The sequence below is a fragment of the Hypanus sabinus genome, chromosome 19, assembly GCF_030144855.1.
Source record: "Hypanus sabinus isolate sHypSab1 chromosome 19, sHypSab1.hap1, whole genome shotgun sequence".
In the NCBI taxonomy this organism is placed as follows: domain Eukaryota; kingdom Metazoa; phylum Chordata; class Chondrichthyes; order Myliobatiformes; family Dasyatidae; genus Hypanus; species Hypanus sabinus.
This window is the reverse complement of record NC_082724.1, coordinates 27,751,528-27,770,038: the sequence shown is the minus strand read 5'-3', so window position 1 is coordinate 27,770,038 and position 18,511 is coordinate 27,751,528. Positions and strand designations below refer to the sequence as shown.

At 36.4% G+C, this 18,511-nt stretch overlaps 1 protein-coding gene across 6 annotated transcripts in view; it reads right to left on the bottom strand.

The window, feature by feature from the left end:
* The window catches only part of LOC132377830 (receptor-type tyrosine-protein phosphatase gamma-like), a 671,456-nt gene that overhangs the window by 166,612 nt on the left and 486,333 nt on the right, over window positions 1-18,511 (bottom strand). For 4 of the 6 annotated variants that reach the window (XM_059944246.1, XM_059944241.1, XM_059944240.1 and 1 more), the window contains 2 exons: window positions 8,873-8,998; window positions 4,046-4,230 (listed from right to left, as the gene is read on the bottom strand). In XM_059944246.1, coding sequence (XP_059800229.1) covers window positions 4,046-4,230; window positions 8,873-8,998 — 311 coding nt within the window. The remainder of the gene's footprint in view (window positions 1-4,045; window positions 4,231-8,872; window positions 8,999-18,511) is intronic. The other 2 variants (XM_059944243.1, XM_059944244.1) reach the window with 1 other exon arrangement.

The window sequence follows — 18,511 nt, the reverse complement described above, 5'->3', positions numbered from 1 at the left end:
AACTCTTTTGTTCTGTTGACATTGAGGGAAAGTTTGCTGATATGACACCATGCCACTAAGCTCTCTATTTCCTACTTGTACTCAGACTCTTAATTTTTTGAGATACGGCCCACCATGTTGGCACCATCTGCAAACTTTTAGATGGAGTTAAGGCAGGGTCTGGCCATGTAGTCATGAGCATACCAGGGAGTAGAGTAGGGGGTGGTGGACACAATCTGGTGTTAAAAATAATTGTAGCAGAGGTCCTGTTGCCTGCCTGTCCTTACTGATTGCACTCTGTTGCTCAGGAAGTCACAGATCCAGTTGCAGAGGCAGGCTAGTTCGGGCTAGATCTTGTTGGGCCAGTTCCTTCTCGCTGGAATAGTTGTGCATGGTCTTCTGTGCTCTTGATATTAAGGACCAATCTTGCTGGCCCAAAATTTTCTGGACTCGAGTAAAATTATCCGCACAATAATGGGGGCTGATTAGCATGACAGATGACGAAGTCCCTTTCCTCACTGGGAGTGTAAACTTATGGTTACCTTTCTCACATTTAGAGACATAATGTTTATTGTAAATTATCCAAGTAAAAATGTTTTAAAATAAAGTTAACTAAATAAAAATAAAAAAATAACAAATTAAAGTTCAACCAAAATATTTAAAGAAAAAAGGAACTCTCTGTTGCTTAATCTCCTAATCTGCAGACTTCAGTCTCCATAGAACTGCCTGGGAATCTTTGACCCCTGTTGTTACTGTTTAATTTCCCTCTATAGATGATGCCTGACTTGCTGATGCCTTCACTGTGTTGTACATTGTCAAGCCAGTAATCTGACTCAAACTCCTGCCCTTTCAACTGCTGTTCACTGTTGTGAATCCCTACCCTCTGGTGAAGCTCTCACAGTTCATCATTTGACATGGAGAAGCTACTTGTGAAGCCAGATGGGTGGGCCAGGTTTTCAGTGCAGTCTTTCCCCACTGGAACATGGCTCCTTGGCTAGCACTGAGAGTGGGGACATTACTCGGGATTGGTAGTGGCTGCTCCATGATCATATGGGCACTCTTATTTCCTTTTACTGTATATCAGGGAAGTTGCTGACTCCACCTATGTTTGCCTGCACAACTCTCTCCAGACCAGTGATTTTTCTACATTAACAACATTTGCCATTGGCCTTTGAATTTGTTACCATTGAGAAATCTCTGGACTGGGGAGAGGTGTGCCATTAGTTGAAGAGAGGAGGAGCTGGCAGCTTCTGGAACAGGAGGAGGTGGGTAAAGCTGTATGAACCGCACTCATGAAACAGTTGCTGCCGGTTCCTAGCTTTGGCCCTGCTCACAATGCAGGCCAGAATGCGGTCCTGACCTGTCTCACTGCTCACCCCAGCTAGTGCAACACCAATCCTCATAGGCAGCCCCTCCACCCTGAACCATGGATTGCTGGACTTCTACCCAGTTTACAGTACAGCCTTGTAACAGGGAGGGCAGGGGTTCATGCCACGTTCACAGCACAGCAGCATGGATGGCAGGAATTTCTGCCAAGTTCCTGGTATTGTAATGCTGCCAGTAACATCTCTCTGTATATAATAGCATAATGGTGCCATTTAGTAGCAATTTCATTAGCTCTCTCATTCCTGGACATGCACCCTGTGTGCTGAGTGAAGAACATCCATTTAAACTTTAAAAAAGTTTAATTAATCTGAATATACATCTTACACTTCCAATTGCCATGCCTAAAATATCTGCAGTGGATTATAGTTCATGCCTACCTTCCAAATACAAAAAAGCACATGACATTCAGCAGAGGTCACTGATGATTTTATCAGCAAAATGTTGTTTCTGAAGATGACAGACTGACATCACTTGTATTTGCATGTGTTTCTCGATTGAAACTGCTATTGAATTTACACATTAAAACGTAGAGATTAGAAATAGCTTTAGCAATACTGTGGTAGCTTAATTATTACAATATAGAAATGCCACCTGCAAGAAGGGTGGCCTTCTTGCCCATGCTGGGTGGTGACAACGAATATATATATTTTTTTGGGTCATGCAGGTTCTTGTGGGTAGAATTGAAATTGCCAAGTAAGGATCACAGGGATGATAAGACACCAACATTTTCTGATTTAAACAAGGACGACATAAAGCAATCAGAGAAAATTATGCTGAGTGAGTTGTCTCCACTTCCTCAGATCTTGTTACATGGCCGCCTTCCTCCAATTTGTAACTTTCACCTTGCACATTATCTGATGCAACTGAAAAACCAGCATGGCCATTAAATGCATACTTGTTAGATATCCCAGGTGTACATTCCTCAAAAATTCAAAAATTCACTGCTATTTTAAGGACTTTAACTTCATCATTTAGCAATGATTCAGGTTTATGGCTTACTAGGCCAGACTTATGCTTTTCTGAGTTGTCAGATGTTTTTAAAGTTTATTATCTTTTCAGAATTTCATACATGTGTTACTTTAAAAATAACATGATCTAAATTTTTAAAGTTAAGTATATGTTTGCTGGAAATGATATTTCAGACTGTTGATACAAATGCCCCTTATTCTTGGAAGAATATAAATGCATACATCTAAAGCCACTGATGCTTCAAAGATATGGAATTGGCACAAGACTAATGGAGTACAATGTTGTGCAGGCTAGCACAGTAGTAATCCCATTTCAATCACTCCCCTTTGATTTTCAATGCTACATCACCTGATAAGTTAGTCATATTTAAACATGATATTCATAGAGTCCTTCATACTTCACCATGGTCTGTGGAGCACGCCATGTGGGAATAATTTATTTACTCTTTTTATTTAGAGATACAGCACGGATTAGGCCCTACAGCCTTACAAGCCACATTGCCCCAGCACCTCCCGACAACCCTGATTTAACCATAATCTGATCATGAGACAATTTACATTGACCAGCTATCCTACTAACTTGTACATCTTTGCACTATGGGAGAAAACAGAGCACTAGGGAGAAACTAATGCATTCTTCGGGGAGGACGTATAGACGTTCCTTAGAAAGGAATCCAGGATTGAACTCCAAACTCCGACATTATTATAGCTTGGGGTGTTGTGCTAACTGTTACACTACCATGGTGCCCCATTCTCATTCTGGCAGAGATTAAATATGAAATCTGAGCAAAGTGCTAAATGCATCTTAATGCCTTATAGGTTCAAGTTCAATTTCAAGTTTAATGACATTCAACCATATATGAATCTCTATGAATGCAGCCAAATGAAACAGCGTTCCTCTGGGGCTAAAGTGCAAAACACAGTACCAACATTCATGCACAACACAAGGCGTATATAACACATAGAAGATAGCAGTAAACATACAGTCACACAAATTCTGTAAGTCTTGTAAATTGATGGTGCATGGCTGGTATCAACAAGAGAAAGCCCTCATCAGTCTGCACACATGTATAAGCATGTAATCTAGCTTGTCTTCCACCGAGTGAATACTGGAGAACAGCACTGACAGGAGGGCCAGCCCCCAATCCAGGGTGGACGCCATGTCACAATGCCTCCAGCATCTCTGCTCGTGGGCACCTGCAACAAGCAAGCCCGCAACATGAGGCCTAGTTTGCGCTATGACTGTGGCCACATATCTCCCCTTCCCACTGGTCTCACCAACTGAACTGGACTTGCAGTATTCTACATTATCAATTTCCAACAGCGTTTTACGATCACAAGAAAAATGTCGAAAGCAATCACCTCCTGCAGGCCACCTTCACGTACTGACTCCAACACTTTTCTGCAGCAGGCAGCAACACAGTCTGCACCAAGTCCAGCTCTTTGCTGACAGGGTAGACCTGCAAGACTTGAAGCTCTTAATGTCCAGCAATGTCTTGCAATTGTAAATAAGATATTAAAAAAAGACAAAAACAACTTTGGTTAGCCCAGGGAGGCTGCTGCATCTGAGCACATCACCATCTTACCAGAAGGAAACACTACAGAGTGTACCGAGTTCAGCAAGAATCACTACATTTATTTTACTGTGAATCACTGTGTTTCTTTTACTGAAAACAAACTGATCCAGACTCTTGCACAAACGTAGAACTTACCAGGTTGTGATCATTCTTTTTGGTGAATGTTTGTTCTTTTTCTCCCTCATCTTTTGTCCAGCTATAGGAGATTAGATAATTTATAATTGGAGGGTGGTAGATGGTTTCTGGTCTGTTCCACGTGACGAGTAAAGCAGACCTGTTCACAGGTTGCACGGTCATATTCACAGGTGGGCTGCTGCATACTGAAAGGCAATAAGAAACACATGACCCATTTGGATTATCACCAAGCATTTGGCTTGTAGCCAAAAAACTATCTCTATTACAAGAGCAAGAAAAGCAATGAGACGTCTGAAATGCAATTTCAGAATGGACTGCATTAACCTTGAAATGATGAACTTCTCCAATCCTACAACTAAATGTTTTTCATCACTTGCCATATATAACAGCAATCAATATAATTTATTGCTTGATAGGGGAGAAGAAACAATGCTAAAACACCCACATTATCATTATGTGTGTGGTGCATGCTCTGTGTAGGAACATAAAACATTTGAAGATCACTGTCTGGTATATCAAGGTGAGAATGGGGTGTAATGCTTTCTGGATTTAGTGAAAATACCATACTTTTATAATATGAAGTAATGCAGAAATGGCAGCAAGTTCCAAGGGTCAAAAACAGAATTTCACTATGAATTATTAAGTCACTTTGGGAGATGTGAGTTAATTGGAAATGAACTTCATATTATAAACTGCGTGGCCTAGATTGTCCATTGTAACAGCCACATGAATTGCTTTGAATTAAACCACTAAAATTAAGCAATGATTAAATGTTGACGTGGCAACTGGCAATTAGCACCTTTCATACAGTGAGCTATATTCTCATTTTTTTCAAAGAAGATTTAATGTAAAAGGAATACTCCAAGCTTTTATAAAACTCATTAATATGCATAGATATAAATAAGTATTCAAACATCTGCTTTCTAATAATTTAATTGTAAATTTCAGATGTATAGCAACACCACATAAACAGACATCTGTGTATTGATTTTCAAATTTGTTAATACAAATTAGCCATCAATGTAGAGCTACACCGGACTAGTTAATAGGATTTGTTTTCTCTTCCCTTGTCAGTTCATCACGCATTATCTTGTGGTGCAAATTCAATGCAGTCAACCACCTTCTTGGCTTTTAGAAACCCCTCTGTACAAACAAGGTGTGAAAACATTATGATGTTTGGCATCCAACTTTGTTCTGGCTAATAAGCAATGATGTGATTCTCTCAAAACCTCGATTAGTAACTGCATGTGGGGAATTACAAAGTTCCAAACTATTTCGTTCTGCCTGAAGATAAATATCTTTTCAGGGGTTGGAAATACATTAAGCCACGATTCTGGGTAAAATTACTTCCTGGTTTTCCTACAGGCAAAATGATGCAGTGGCTTCTGAGCAATGCAAATAGGATCACCCTCTACTGCACCACCTGCCTGCTACAATCACACATTTATGAGCTATTTTGCTCTTCCTCTAAATCTCATTTCCAAACACATTTATAGTTGGGATTGGGAGGGGGGAATTAAGAGACAGTGAAGTTTCACTTTCATATTGGTGCATGGATTTTGAAACAGTTCTGAAACGTGATTATTAAATGACTTACTTTTCAAACTATTTTGTTAAACTGAAAATACCTGACAATAAACACCCATGGTTGCTAAAAAAAATCACAACTAAATCATTACTTTTGCAAACAGAAAAGCCAGCTGAACATTTCCTAGATTTCCCACATATAGTAAAACTAATAACTCAGGAGCCATGGAAGTTAATGATGCCAATTTTACTGATTTTCTGGACTATTTGGATATTCCTTACTCCACACACTTTTCATTCACTTTTTCTTATATGTGACAGAACAGCATAACAGTTTTATTTTTAGTGAACTCAGCAAAACTCATGAACTCATGAAAACAATGACCTAAGTGAATTTAGAAAAGAGCACTGGGAATAGGAACCAGGTAACTTTAAAGGGAGCATTGGAAATGGGACCCTAGTATACTTAGCAGGGAATGTTGGAACCTGGGCCTTGAGGTTCGGAAGATTCGGAACTATCACCTTGTGAGGTTAAAAGATGTGAGACAAAAAGGACCCAGGTGTGTTTAAAGGGACATACCATAAGGTTTTCTTATGGTATCAAGAATTATACAAGTTTTTACTGTGGAAGTAGAATCAGAAAATGGTTGAGAAGCATCTGTGGGGCGAGACTCTTAAAATTTCAGACCAAAAGCATTTTTGTGGAACTTGGACGTATACAGCAGACTGTGAATGACCACAAAATTCGTATTAAGCTACACGAAGAATCTCTGCCGGTGTTGCAGAAGGATATCGAAGGTTTCAGGAAAATTTCTAAGGAACAACTTAAAAAATATGACGCGTTACTGAAGAAACTTACAGATTTGGAGACCAGGAACCAAAGGTGCAATATCAGAATTCTTGGGCTTCCTGAAAAACTGGAGAGTAATCAACCTATCGATTTTTATGCTCAAATGCTGGAAGATTTATTCCCTGATATATTATCAGAACTACCAAAATTTGAGCACGTTCACCGAGTTACCCCGCCTAATTGGGATCCTGCCAAACCTCGCTCTATTATCATTCACTTTTATGACTATCAGATTAAACAGATCCTTCGTGAATCAAGGAAAAAACGCATATTACAATTTCGTGATCAACAGTTTCGGATCGTTCAAGATTATCCACCGGAAGTTCTAAGAGCTAGACATGCTTTTAAAGAGGTTATGTCTGATCTTTTTAAGCTTGGCTGTCGCCTTTCTCTCAGAGATCCGTTTAAACTCAAGGTTACTACTTCTGATAATAAGGTTTCTTGGTTTACGAAGCCTGAAGAAGCGAAGAAATTTTTACATAGTCTCCATTCTTAAATTCAACCTTGAGTTGCTTTATGCTAAATGTTTTAATTTCAGGTGTTCAATCAAGTAATTGGCGCTTTGTTGATAACAAGGTTTCTTGGTCTTACGAAGTATTAATCATTTGTTTGATTAAGTAACTGGCACCTTATTATCTTTCAAACTATGCAAAACATGCAGGCAGACTGCATCCATTTTCTCTTTTGCTGCTTTCTGCCTTTATATGGGTCCTCTAATGTTACTTTTTCGCAGCTCTATTTAAACAATACATTAAATTCTGTCAGTGTTATGTTGATTTTTTTCTTCCTTTTAGTAATTTGACTGAAAGTAATTATTTAGGGTGTACATGTAGTAATTACTGAGGAATGAAACTATAGGGTATTTTGCTTTACCTTAAATTCGCTCAGATTTTTCCTAACTTTTGATTATTTATACACCTTTCGGTCTTTTACTGTTTTTCAATAGTATACAATATTCTATACTTCTTATTGCTGGTTTTTGGTTTTTTCATTATTTTGCCATTTTGTCTTTTTTTCTCTCTCCCTTGAATGCCTTAAATTAGTCATGTAGGAAGCTATCTAAACCGCTTCCCTTTCTAATTATCTTCTATTTGTTTCTTTACTCCTTTTTTTTGCACCGCGAGTATATGTTGTTTTACTTATTGATTTTACTTATTTGATTTTCCTTATTTGTCTTTCCTTTTTTTTACCGCGACTAATACTTATATTTTCCCATCGGTTTTTTTTTGTAAATAGCGAACTTACTTACTTTGATATTTGGTTTTTGTATACATATATATATTTACAATCATTTATTCAGCACAGCTATACATATATATTTTCTGGAGCCACCGGAGTTTTGGGTTGGGGACGTTAGAATTAGTCTTCAGCCTCCCTTGGCTGATTTCTCTCTTTGGGGGGAGGGGGGGGGGAAATGGGTTCTTCCATAAAGCTGATTGGATGTTTTTACTGTTTTATTTATTCACTATCTACATGTCTGTGATTACCTTTTATATATTACTAAAGGAGACTTCATGGATTCTTTTATTAATATACTCAGTTTTAATGTGAAAGGTCTAAATAACCCTGTTAAACGAAATAAGATTTTCTCTTAGATCCGGAAACTTAAAATTCATATAATCTTTCTCCAAGAAACCTATATTCGTAAAGATGATATTTCACGTTCTTTCAAAGGATGTAAGGGTATACATTTTCACTCACCCTCTCAATCTAGATCGAGAGGCGTCTCTATCCTGTTTGAACAGAATGTATCCTTTATTCTACATAATGTAATTTCTGATACAAATGGGCGCTTTGTTATTGTTTCGGGTAGTCTTAAGAATAAACTAATCATATTTGCGAATGTATATGCTCCAAATACAGATGACTCCTTGTTCTTTGAACGTCTTTTCTCTTTTCTGCCTGATTTGAATCGGTATTTCTGATGGGTGGAGATTTTAATTTTTGGCGTGACCCTATATTGGACCGCTCTTCAAGTAAAACCCCTGTCACTAATAAATCAGTCCTACTTTTTAAATCTTTTTTATTTCAATGTGGTATTCTTGACGTGGTGTTTTTTACACCCCTAAGAAAAGGAATATTCATACTTCTCTCAGGGTTATCATATGTACTTTCAGATTGACTACTTTTTTATAGATAGAAACTTGCTTCCACTGGTACGATGCTGTGATTATAAGGAAATTGCTTTGTCTGATCATGCACCTGCACTTCTGGCCTTAAGACTACCTGTTTACTCTGTACCAAATAGAAGTTGGCGTTTTAACTTATTGTTATCTGATAAAAATTTTCTAAAGTTTTTGGAAAACCATATTACTTTTTTCTTTAAAGAAAATTTTAAAGGAGATGCTGCTGGTAATATAGTCTGGGATACTTTTAAAGCATATATTCATGGAGAAATTATCTCTTACTCTACCTATATAAAGAAAAAAGCTGACAAAGGAAGGTCTGACCTCGCAGCGATAGTAAAAGATCTTGATCAAAAGTATGCCCTATCTCCAGATCCAAGTATATATAATAAGCGTATTGAAATCCAATCCAAGTATAATCTTCTGCTGACTTACCCAATTGAACGACAGCTGTTGAGAGATAAAACTCAATTTTACATTCACAGGAATAGAGCAGGTAGTTTATTAGCCAATCGCTTAAAATCTTTTACAGTTAATCGTCAAATCACAGAAATTTTTAAAGATAATGGTACTAAGATATCTGATCATTCTGAAATTAACAACATATTTAAAGACTTTTACCTTAAGTTGTATCAGTCTGACCCTTCTTCAGATGATACCTATATGAATGCTTTTTTCAGTAATATCAACATTCCTACATTGTCTGCTGATAGTCTAACACAGTTAGATCAGCCTATTTCCAATGAAGAAGTGGGTGAGGCTATACGTACTTTACATTCTGGTAATACCCCAGGACCTGATAGCTTTCCTGAGGAGTTTTATAAAACTTTCACTATGTTACTTACACCTTATTTATCCTCTGTTTTATCAGAGTCCTTTAAATCAGGTAAGCTCCCTCAATCTTTTAATGAAGCTTTTATTTCTCTTAATCTTAAAAAAAATAAAAATCCAGCTGAATGTTCTTCATACAGACCGATTTCTTTATTAAATGTTGATGCAAAAATTTTATCCAAAATCTTAGCTCAAAGACTTGAAAATATTTTACCATCTATTATATCACATGACCAGACAGGATTTATTAAAAATTATTACTCACATTTTAATATACGTCGGTTATTGAATGTGACATATTCACCATCCAAGATGCAGAAAAAGCCTTCGATAGGATTGAGTGAAATTATCTTTTTAAGACCTTAGAAAAGTTTAATTTTGGGCCTAATTTTATTCGTTGGGTTAAATTAATCTACTTATCTCCTACCACTTAGGTTATTACTAACTCCCAAATTTCTAAGCCCTTTAAATTACAGCGGGGAACTAGACAAGGTTGCCCTCTTAGTCCTTTACTTTTTGCTTTAGCTATAGAACCCTTAGCAACAGCATTTCGAGAATCTAAGGACATTTCTGGTATACTAAGGGAAGGTATGACTCATAAAATGTCATTATATGCTGATGATATTTTACTTTTTATCTCTAACACTGAAACTTCTTTATCTTTGGTTCTTTCTTTAATTTCCCAGTTTAGTTCTTTTTCAGGATATAAGCTGAACCTACATAAAAGTGAGCTATTTCCTTTAAATGACCTAATGTCATCAAATGCCAAATTTCCATTCAAAGTTTTACAAGTCAATTTATATACCTAGGTGTAACAATTACTAAAAACTTCAAAAATTTATTTAAAGAAAACTTAAACCCCTTATTAAATTATGTGAAAAAGATGCTTTCTAAATGGTCCCCTCTTTCTTTATCCCTAATTGGCCAACTTAATTTGATGGAAATGAAGATTCTTCCTAAATTTTTATATCTTTTTCAGGCCTTACCTATTTTTATTCCTAAGACGTACTTTGATTCTTTAGATTCAATTTTAACATCTTATATTTGGAATAACAAACAAGCTTGTTTAAGTAAAGTTTATCTACAAAGAAATAAAGAGATGGGGGGACTAGCCCTATCCAATTTTAGGTTTTACTATTGGGCTGCCAATATAAGGAATAAACATGAGGAAATCTGCAGATGCCGGAAATTCAAACAACAACACACACAAAATGCTGGTAGAACACAGCAGGCTAGGCAGCATCTATAGGGAGAAGCAATGTTGACGTTTCGGGCCGAGACCCTTCGTCAGGACTATATGATATAAGGAATATTACTTTCTGGTCCTATTATATTTATCGTAAAGATTGCCCATCATGGGTCTCCTTAGAAGTTAATTCTGTAAAAAATTCCTCTATTGTCTCTCTTCTTGGATCATAACTCTTCTTTTTCAGCAAATAAAATAACTGATAACATAATTGTTAAGCAAACTTTAAAGATTTGGGCTCCATTTAGGAAATTTTTTGGCTTAGCGAATTTTTCATTATCATCTCCCATTCTCATTATTTTTTTTATCCCTTCCATGACTGATAAAGTCTTTAAAGATTAGGATGAACTAGGTATGAAGTGTTTTTGGGACCTGTGTATCTCAGGATCTCTTGTTTCATTTGACCAATTGTCAAATAAATTTGCACTCCCAAAAGCACATTTTTACAGATACCTTCAAATTAGAGATTTTTTACATTTCCAATTAACTACTTTTCCTACAGGTCCTGATAAAAATTTACTGGATGATCTTTTAAGTTTAAAACCTTTTGTTAATGGTTCTATTACCAGTATCTATAACTTGTTGATTGATTCTAGACAAGACTTTTGAGATAAAATAAAAAAAGCTTGGGAAGATGACCTAAATTGTCAGATTTCTGATGATAGATGGAATAAAATTCTTAAATGGGTTAATAAATCATCTTTCTGTGCTCGTCATTCTCTTCTACAATTTAAAGTGGTTCATGGAGCTTACCCTTCTAAACAGAAGCTCTCCAGTTTTTATCCGAATGTTTCTCCACTTTGTAATAAGTGCAACTCTGCTAATGCCTCTTTGTTTTGGTTTTGCCCTAAAATTGAAAAGTTTTGGCGGGAAGTATTTCATACCTTGGCACAACTTTTTAGGGTCCAATTTGACCCAAATCCCCTTACTGCCTTGTTTGGCATTATTGCAAATGAAGATATAACTTTAAATACTCCTAACCTACAGGTTTTAGTTTTTACCTCTCTTTTAGCAAGAAGAGCAATCTTGCTTAAATGGAAGGAGTCTACTCCTCCTACACATCTTCAATGGCTACGTGATATTATGTCTTATTTAAATTTAGAAAAGATCCGCTGCTCAGTCTTAAATACGAAACAATCTTTTTATGATATCTGGAGACCTTTCCTAAATTACTTTTCCAATTTATAAGTTTAACAGTGCACAGACTTTTATGTATATTTTTATCTTCTTTTCTTCTTAAGTGAATATGTCTTTTTTTCCCTAATTATCCATTGTCATCCATCAGCTTTTTTCTTTGGTAGTTGGTAGGGGGTTGACTTTTTTTATATAAAAAATTTCTTTTATGATGTATGACTCATCTTTAAATTTTTGATTACAGAGTGATATACCGTTATGTGATATGCTATAACATTTTGATCAATTTTATTACAATATGTGAATGTACACAAGTTATGTTTCAATGTATCTATGTGTTGCACTCTGTAAATCTTGTTTTTTTTTCTTTGAATACAAATATTGTAAAAAGAAAGAAAAAAAGAATGGAGGATAAAATCTATCGCAACATTATCTTTCATTTTGAAGGACATAATCCAAAAGGATAAGTGGAGATTTTGTTTCAGCATCATACTTGGGTCCTCTTTAGAATATCCAATTTAATTTTAATTAGCAATCTTCCAGAAAGATAAATTAAAGCCATGACAAAGATTCACTAGAATGACATCGAAGCTGAGTGTAGGTTTTAATAACGTGGCTGTTGAAGAAAGAGCTAATCATGGTATTTAAAAAGATCAAGATAATTTGACAGAGTAAATGCAGAGATCATTGGGAAAATCTTAAAATCAAACAGGCTTCGTAAATGTAAAATCAGAAATAGATGTATAAAAAGCTCATCAGATGTTGGCATCTATTTAAAATTTTCTATACGAACACCTGTTGTGTTTTGAAAGGAAATGCTACACTGGAAACAAAACAAAGATTGGTTAATAACACTGAAGTATAGATCAGTTTTAAATAAACTGAATAGCACAACATCTTCAAGAAGCTTAATGGTTTGGTCTTGGTTCTACATTATAAGAATGGTGCCCCCTTATGATAAAATGGACTCTTGATCTCACAATCTATTTTGTTATTATCTTGCTCCTTATTGTTTTTTATCTTGTTCTAGCTCAATGCACTATGTAATGTTTTAATCTGTATGAATAGTATACAAGACAAGCTTTTCACTGTATCTCAGTACATGTGATAATAACAATAAAAACAGCAACACTAATTTCAATTCCAACATTCCCACTTATAAGGCATTGAAAAGACCTGAAAACTTGTAAAGTATGAAAAGAGCCCAGGTCCAAAAGGGGAAAAGGGCCATTAGTTAGTGAAAATATAAACAATGCAAACTGAGGAGATTTTGAGTAATATGAATGCAAGAAACTTATTTGAGTATATTTGGTCCTAATGGGATAAAAAGGCCTCTTCTTGCATGCTTCATCATTACAATCCCTCCTGGATTTGAACACACTCTAACATCACTTGATCAATTTGTACAGTAGCAAGCTATTTCCATGGTTTTATCCTTAATGCAATGTTAATAACATTCAGTTTCCAATGTTCAACACACTTGGTTACAGGAAAAACTGTTAGAAGACCAAGAAATTGTAAGCAAAATTCTGGTCAGCAGATGGCAGTGTAAGACTAAATATTGCCAATAGCATCAAATCTCATTTTATTCATCAATCAAAATCATTTTTACATTCTCTACATCTAATTCTGACTACATTAAGCATGAAGTTTTAAACTTAAATAGTTGGATTTATCTAACACACGCCACCCTTACGGTCCAGCCACACAATGATGTGCTTGTTCACAGTACTTGAATCAAAACAGGTTTTGTTAAACAAGAACCCTTCCCCTAAGTTAGCATAAAATCTTGAATATCTGAATTTTCCAGTATGGAAGCTCTTCATTCAACCAAGCCCAAAATACCATAGCGTGAAATGCAATTCCTAAAAGAATGAATTAAAACCATGCCTGCTGTTCATTTACATTTTAAAACAATTAGCTATGCTAGCATACAACTTCATTAAGTATAATGTTACAAGTTTATTGATTTATCTCTTGTAGCAAATACAAAGAACACCTGGAGTGGCTGAAACCAACAGCCCAGAGCACTTACACACTGTAGGTCAATTTTATTTTCTCGTAAATTAGGTTTTCTCTTGTGGTATTTAACTTAAATGATGGAAATGATCACAATTCATTAACTGAGATGGTTAGAATTCCTGTACTACTACTTCACTGTTAATGAAGTTTAAAGTTTAAGTGCCCATACCTAAAAGAAAATGAACAAGAACAAGTGAATGAATTTTTTATACAACATACAGCATCAGGTTTGAAAATATTCATGGTGGTCCATGCATTCTGACTGTAAAGCTGGCTGCAATCCAGGAAAGCGGTAGCAAAAAATACATGAAATCCACATTCTTAAAATATCTTCTTCAAAAAAAGACTTAGTAATGGATGGATGGATGCACTGGACAATCACCTAGAAGATCAGTTGAAGCACTATTTTGAAATATATACTTAATGTGAATGGAATATCCCTTTTCTTTTGTGGTATATTCTGAAGTAAGTCAAGTGTGCAAATGATGTAATCATATAATCCAACATGTAAAGAGCTCATTTTTGTTAGTCTTCAATAAAGAATACATTCATGATCTAAAGCCCCTGGTGTTTCCCTGAGATAAACAGAGGGAGATTATGTTTCAGGGATTTAGGAATTCCATCAGGAGTACTGCTCTGCTTATCCAGGGAAGGAAGCTAATAGATTGGAAGCAATTTGAACAAGGTTTACTGGACTGATACCTGGGAAGAGCTAGTGTGCCTTATGATGAAACATTGGACAGACAAAGTCTACATCTGCTGGAGTGAAAAGTGAATTAATTGAAACACATATGGTCCTTATATTTCTTGATAGGGTTGATCTAGGGAGGGGAGAGAGGTTGGTGAGGTACATCACTGTTTAAAACTAATACATTTCCAATTTAAAACTGGGAGAAAGTTATTATTTTTTCCTTCTCAAAGGGTCACATGTCTTTGGACTTCTGATTACAATCAAGTTTATTAAATCCAGATCCAAGGGATGAGTAAGCCTACTCATACACCAAATTCATATGCTTATTTATGTTCACACACAGCATGCATTTGGTAGTGCTGTATGTAAGACGAGCTCACAGCCCATTTCTGAATAAAACTGGTGACTAAGATAGTTAAATGCATAAAATATATTTGTCTCAAGGAAAAATGGCAGGTGTAAAAAACGTTCTAAAACGGCAACTTTTGCATTGCTGATTAACAGCACGATTAAAGGATCTCAAAACTGGTGTGAGGAAAAACACTAGGTTGTGTCAAAATTAGTGAAACTGTGCAAGAAATGGCAACTAAGAAACAAATCATTAGCAGCTTGTAGCTGAAGAGAAAAATGCTGATACCAGAAAAATTAAACACACCAGAAGTGAGCAAATGCATGAAAGATTTCATGCAGTCACATCACTGTTTAGATGAGAAACAGAAAAAATTGGCAACTCCAGCACAGACTGATTACATAGGCAGCCCAAGCATCTATAATTGAGCATGCAAGCCTTTCACAACATATATTGAAAAAGATGAAAATACTCTTTACATTTAAAGATATGCAGATACATTGAATATTGCCGTCTGAGAGCGATTTTGTTTTGGAGTTATCTTTGAGATTCCTCACATGCTTACTAATCCCATTGCACATAGAAAATTAAACACGCTCGATTCACAGTCACAGCCCAGAAATTAGAAGGTATTAGAAGAAAACATATTGATTTGAAATGGCAAAGAATTACATGTTCAATATAAAGAATGAAGAACTGTTGCATGACAGCTTTGTGTGTGATTTCAGTGACGAATGGATTTTGTCCAAATTATTAAGTATGCAGAGTTTTACATTTGACCTGGTTTGCAAAATTGTAACTTTAATGGAAATACCAAGATATTCTGTTTATTATGAGGCATAAACATGACTGCAGCTTACAGTCATAATGTAGCAATGAAAAATTCATGCCCGAAGATAAGTCAGTAGCAGATGAGTGTGGGTGGTCCAAATTCTTGCTATAGATTGATTAGAGACAGTCGGCATGGATTTGTTAAAGGCAAAATCATATTGAATATGATAGGCACTTTGGAGGAATTGCTGAGAGAATTAAAATTGATGCAACACACACAAAATGCTGGAGGAGCTCAGCAGGCCAGGCAGCATCTATTGAAAAGAGTATACAGTTGACATTTCGGTCCAGGGTCTCGGTCTGAAACGTCGACTGCATACTTTTTTCCATTGACTGGCCTGCTGAGTTCCTTCTGCATTTTGTGTGTGTTGCTTGGATTTCCAGCATCTACAGATTTACTTGACTTTGAAGTAAGATTGATGTTGTATGTAAAGGTTTACGAAAGGCATTTAATGGGGTGTCACCTTTAAAGACCATGGAATATGGAGACTGTGGCAGGGTGGATAAAGAGCTGCCTAAGTAACAGGAAGCAGGTAAACATAGCAAAAAGTTATTTTATCAAATTGGAGGGAAGTGTAGTACGGTATCTCAACATTTGTATCAGAGACATTGTTTTTCTCATATATTATACAGGCATTGTTGTATAAGAAGCAATTTCCTAATACACAGATGACACAAATTTATGAAGCATACTGAATGATTAATGATTAGTAATAAACCAAGGTGACACAGGCTGGCTGGTGAAATAGGCAGATTGGTGACAGATGAAGTTTAATACTGACATAACTGAAATGTTAGACTTTGTTTGAAAGAATGATAGGAGGAAATATAAACGAGAGAGCATTGTTCTAAAGAGAGTACCAGAACTGAGAGTACTAAGAGTATACTGTACATGGTTTACTCAAAGACACAGGACAGAATGAGAATTTTGTTTTACATTCCTGAGCTTCAGAAATACAAGTGCAGAGTGTAACTACAAGACAGAACATCCATTATCAAAGATCCCCATCATCTGAGCCATTCCGTCTTCTTGCAGATGAGGCAGAGAAGCCTGAAGTCCTGCACCATCAGATTCAGGACCAACTACTTCCCTTCAACCATTCAGTTGTTGAAACAATTGACAAAATCCTAACCACTATGACAACTTTATACTTGTAACACACTGTAAGGATTTGCTGCTAATGTAATGGCTTCTTCACAGCTAAGGCTAATGTAATGGCTTCTCTGTGATGTTCACAGCTAAGGCTAACGTAATGGCTTCTCTGTAATGTTCACTGCTGAGGTAACGGTTTCTCTGTAGCAGCAATGTTTGGGTTATAGCTGGAGACAACAGGACTGTGGTATGCATGTTAGCCAATCAGAGATTGTTGCTCCGTCTTGTGAATCTGGAAGGAGGGTTTTTGCGGTCTTTGTTGTGGAGAGATGAAGAGGGAAGACACGTGTGGAGAGAGCTGGTAGACCACCAGACGGAGTGGACTGGGATCTGAGGGTCCGAAGGTCAGCGACACTTGGACGAGATCACTGGTGGAAGAATGGGGACTGAGCTCCAACATGCACTTCTGACTTTTCCTTGAATTGGGCCCTATTTTAAATTTTCTATATTCAGATTAAGATTCATAAAGTTCAATCATTTAATTTCATATGGTGTACTGTCTGATATTTTGCGTTGTGGGTTTGTAACTGGGCGGTACATTACATGGCATCCGCACAAATGTGACTTCTCAGTTTGGCGGGGCCAGAGGCTGTTTTCCCCTGGACGAACACGAGCTGGCTGAGCCTGAGGGTTACATACTGAAATGGACTTTTTAACCTTTGAATTGTGTTTTCTTGTAAAAGTTGCATATAATTAATGTTTAATTTGTTTGTCTTTTGAATGCTGCTTATGTGATGCTATGTGCCTGTGATGCCGCTGTAAGTAAGGTTTTCATTGTATCTGTGCATACATGCACTTGTTATTTGGCGAAAACTTGAGTTTTACTTCAACATGAAGAAAACCTTCCTTTCTCAGCAAGTGGTTAGTGTTTGGAATTCTTTGCCAGGGATCGCTGTGGAAGCAGATTCAATTATAGTGTCCAGAAAGGAGCTGGGTAAGTACCTGAAAGGAAAGAATTTGTACAACAATGGAGAGAGAACAGGGCATGAAACCCACCCAGAGCTGGCGCAGGCTCAAAAGATGTGAATTACGTTTTGTGATCTTAGCATTTCCACAAATGTATCATCTGCACAAAGAGGAAATTTGGAATTTGTCAGCAGCAAGGTGCAGAGGGATGAAGAGCCCACTTAATGTTGAAGCTGATTGAAAAAGAACAGGCCTAAACTCGAATAACCATTTATGCTATTCATGGAAATAACAGAACGAAAGAAGAAAATCAATATAAAAATAACATACGGTTGACCAGGCTCCAGAAATGAATACAGATAAAGTACAGTCAAGGGTTGAGTTACCTGCTGCAGGAAATACAGCCATTTATTTTTTGACAGATACTTAACAGGGTCAAAAATATTTGAGTGAGGTACTGAAGGTGCCAGGTCAAATACACTTGATTGCATTACATTAGCCAATGATTAAAATTGCCATTGGTTTTAGTTGACTAAATAGAGTAACTGAAGAATAAGCTAAGACAACTAAAGAATAATTGCAGAGTTGCGCTTAGATTCTATGTTGAAACTCTGAAATTGATGCTTGGAAACATGGCACAAATATGAAAAGGTCTCATCTCTGAGGCATGCATACATCAAACTTGATGACAACCCACGGCAGTGATAATTTCCAACACAGGAGACAAAAGAGCTAGAAAAGATGGAGCGAATGTAGCTTCAGAAAATAAACAATTCAAAATGAACAGACAATTCCAATCA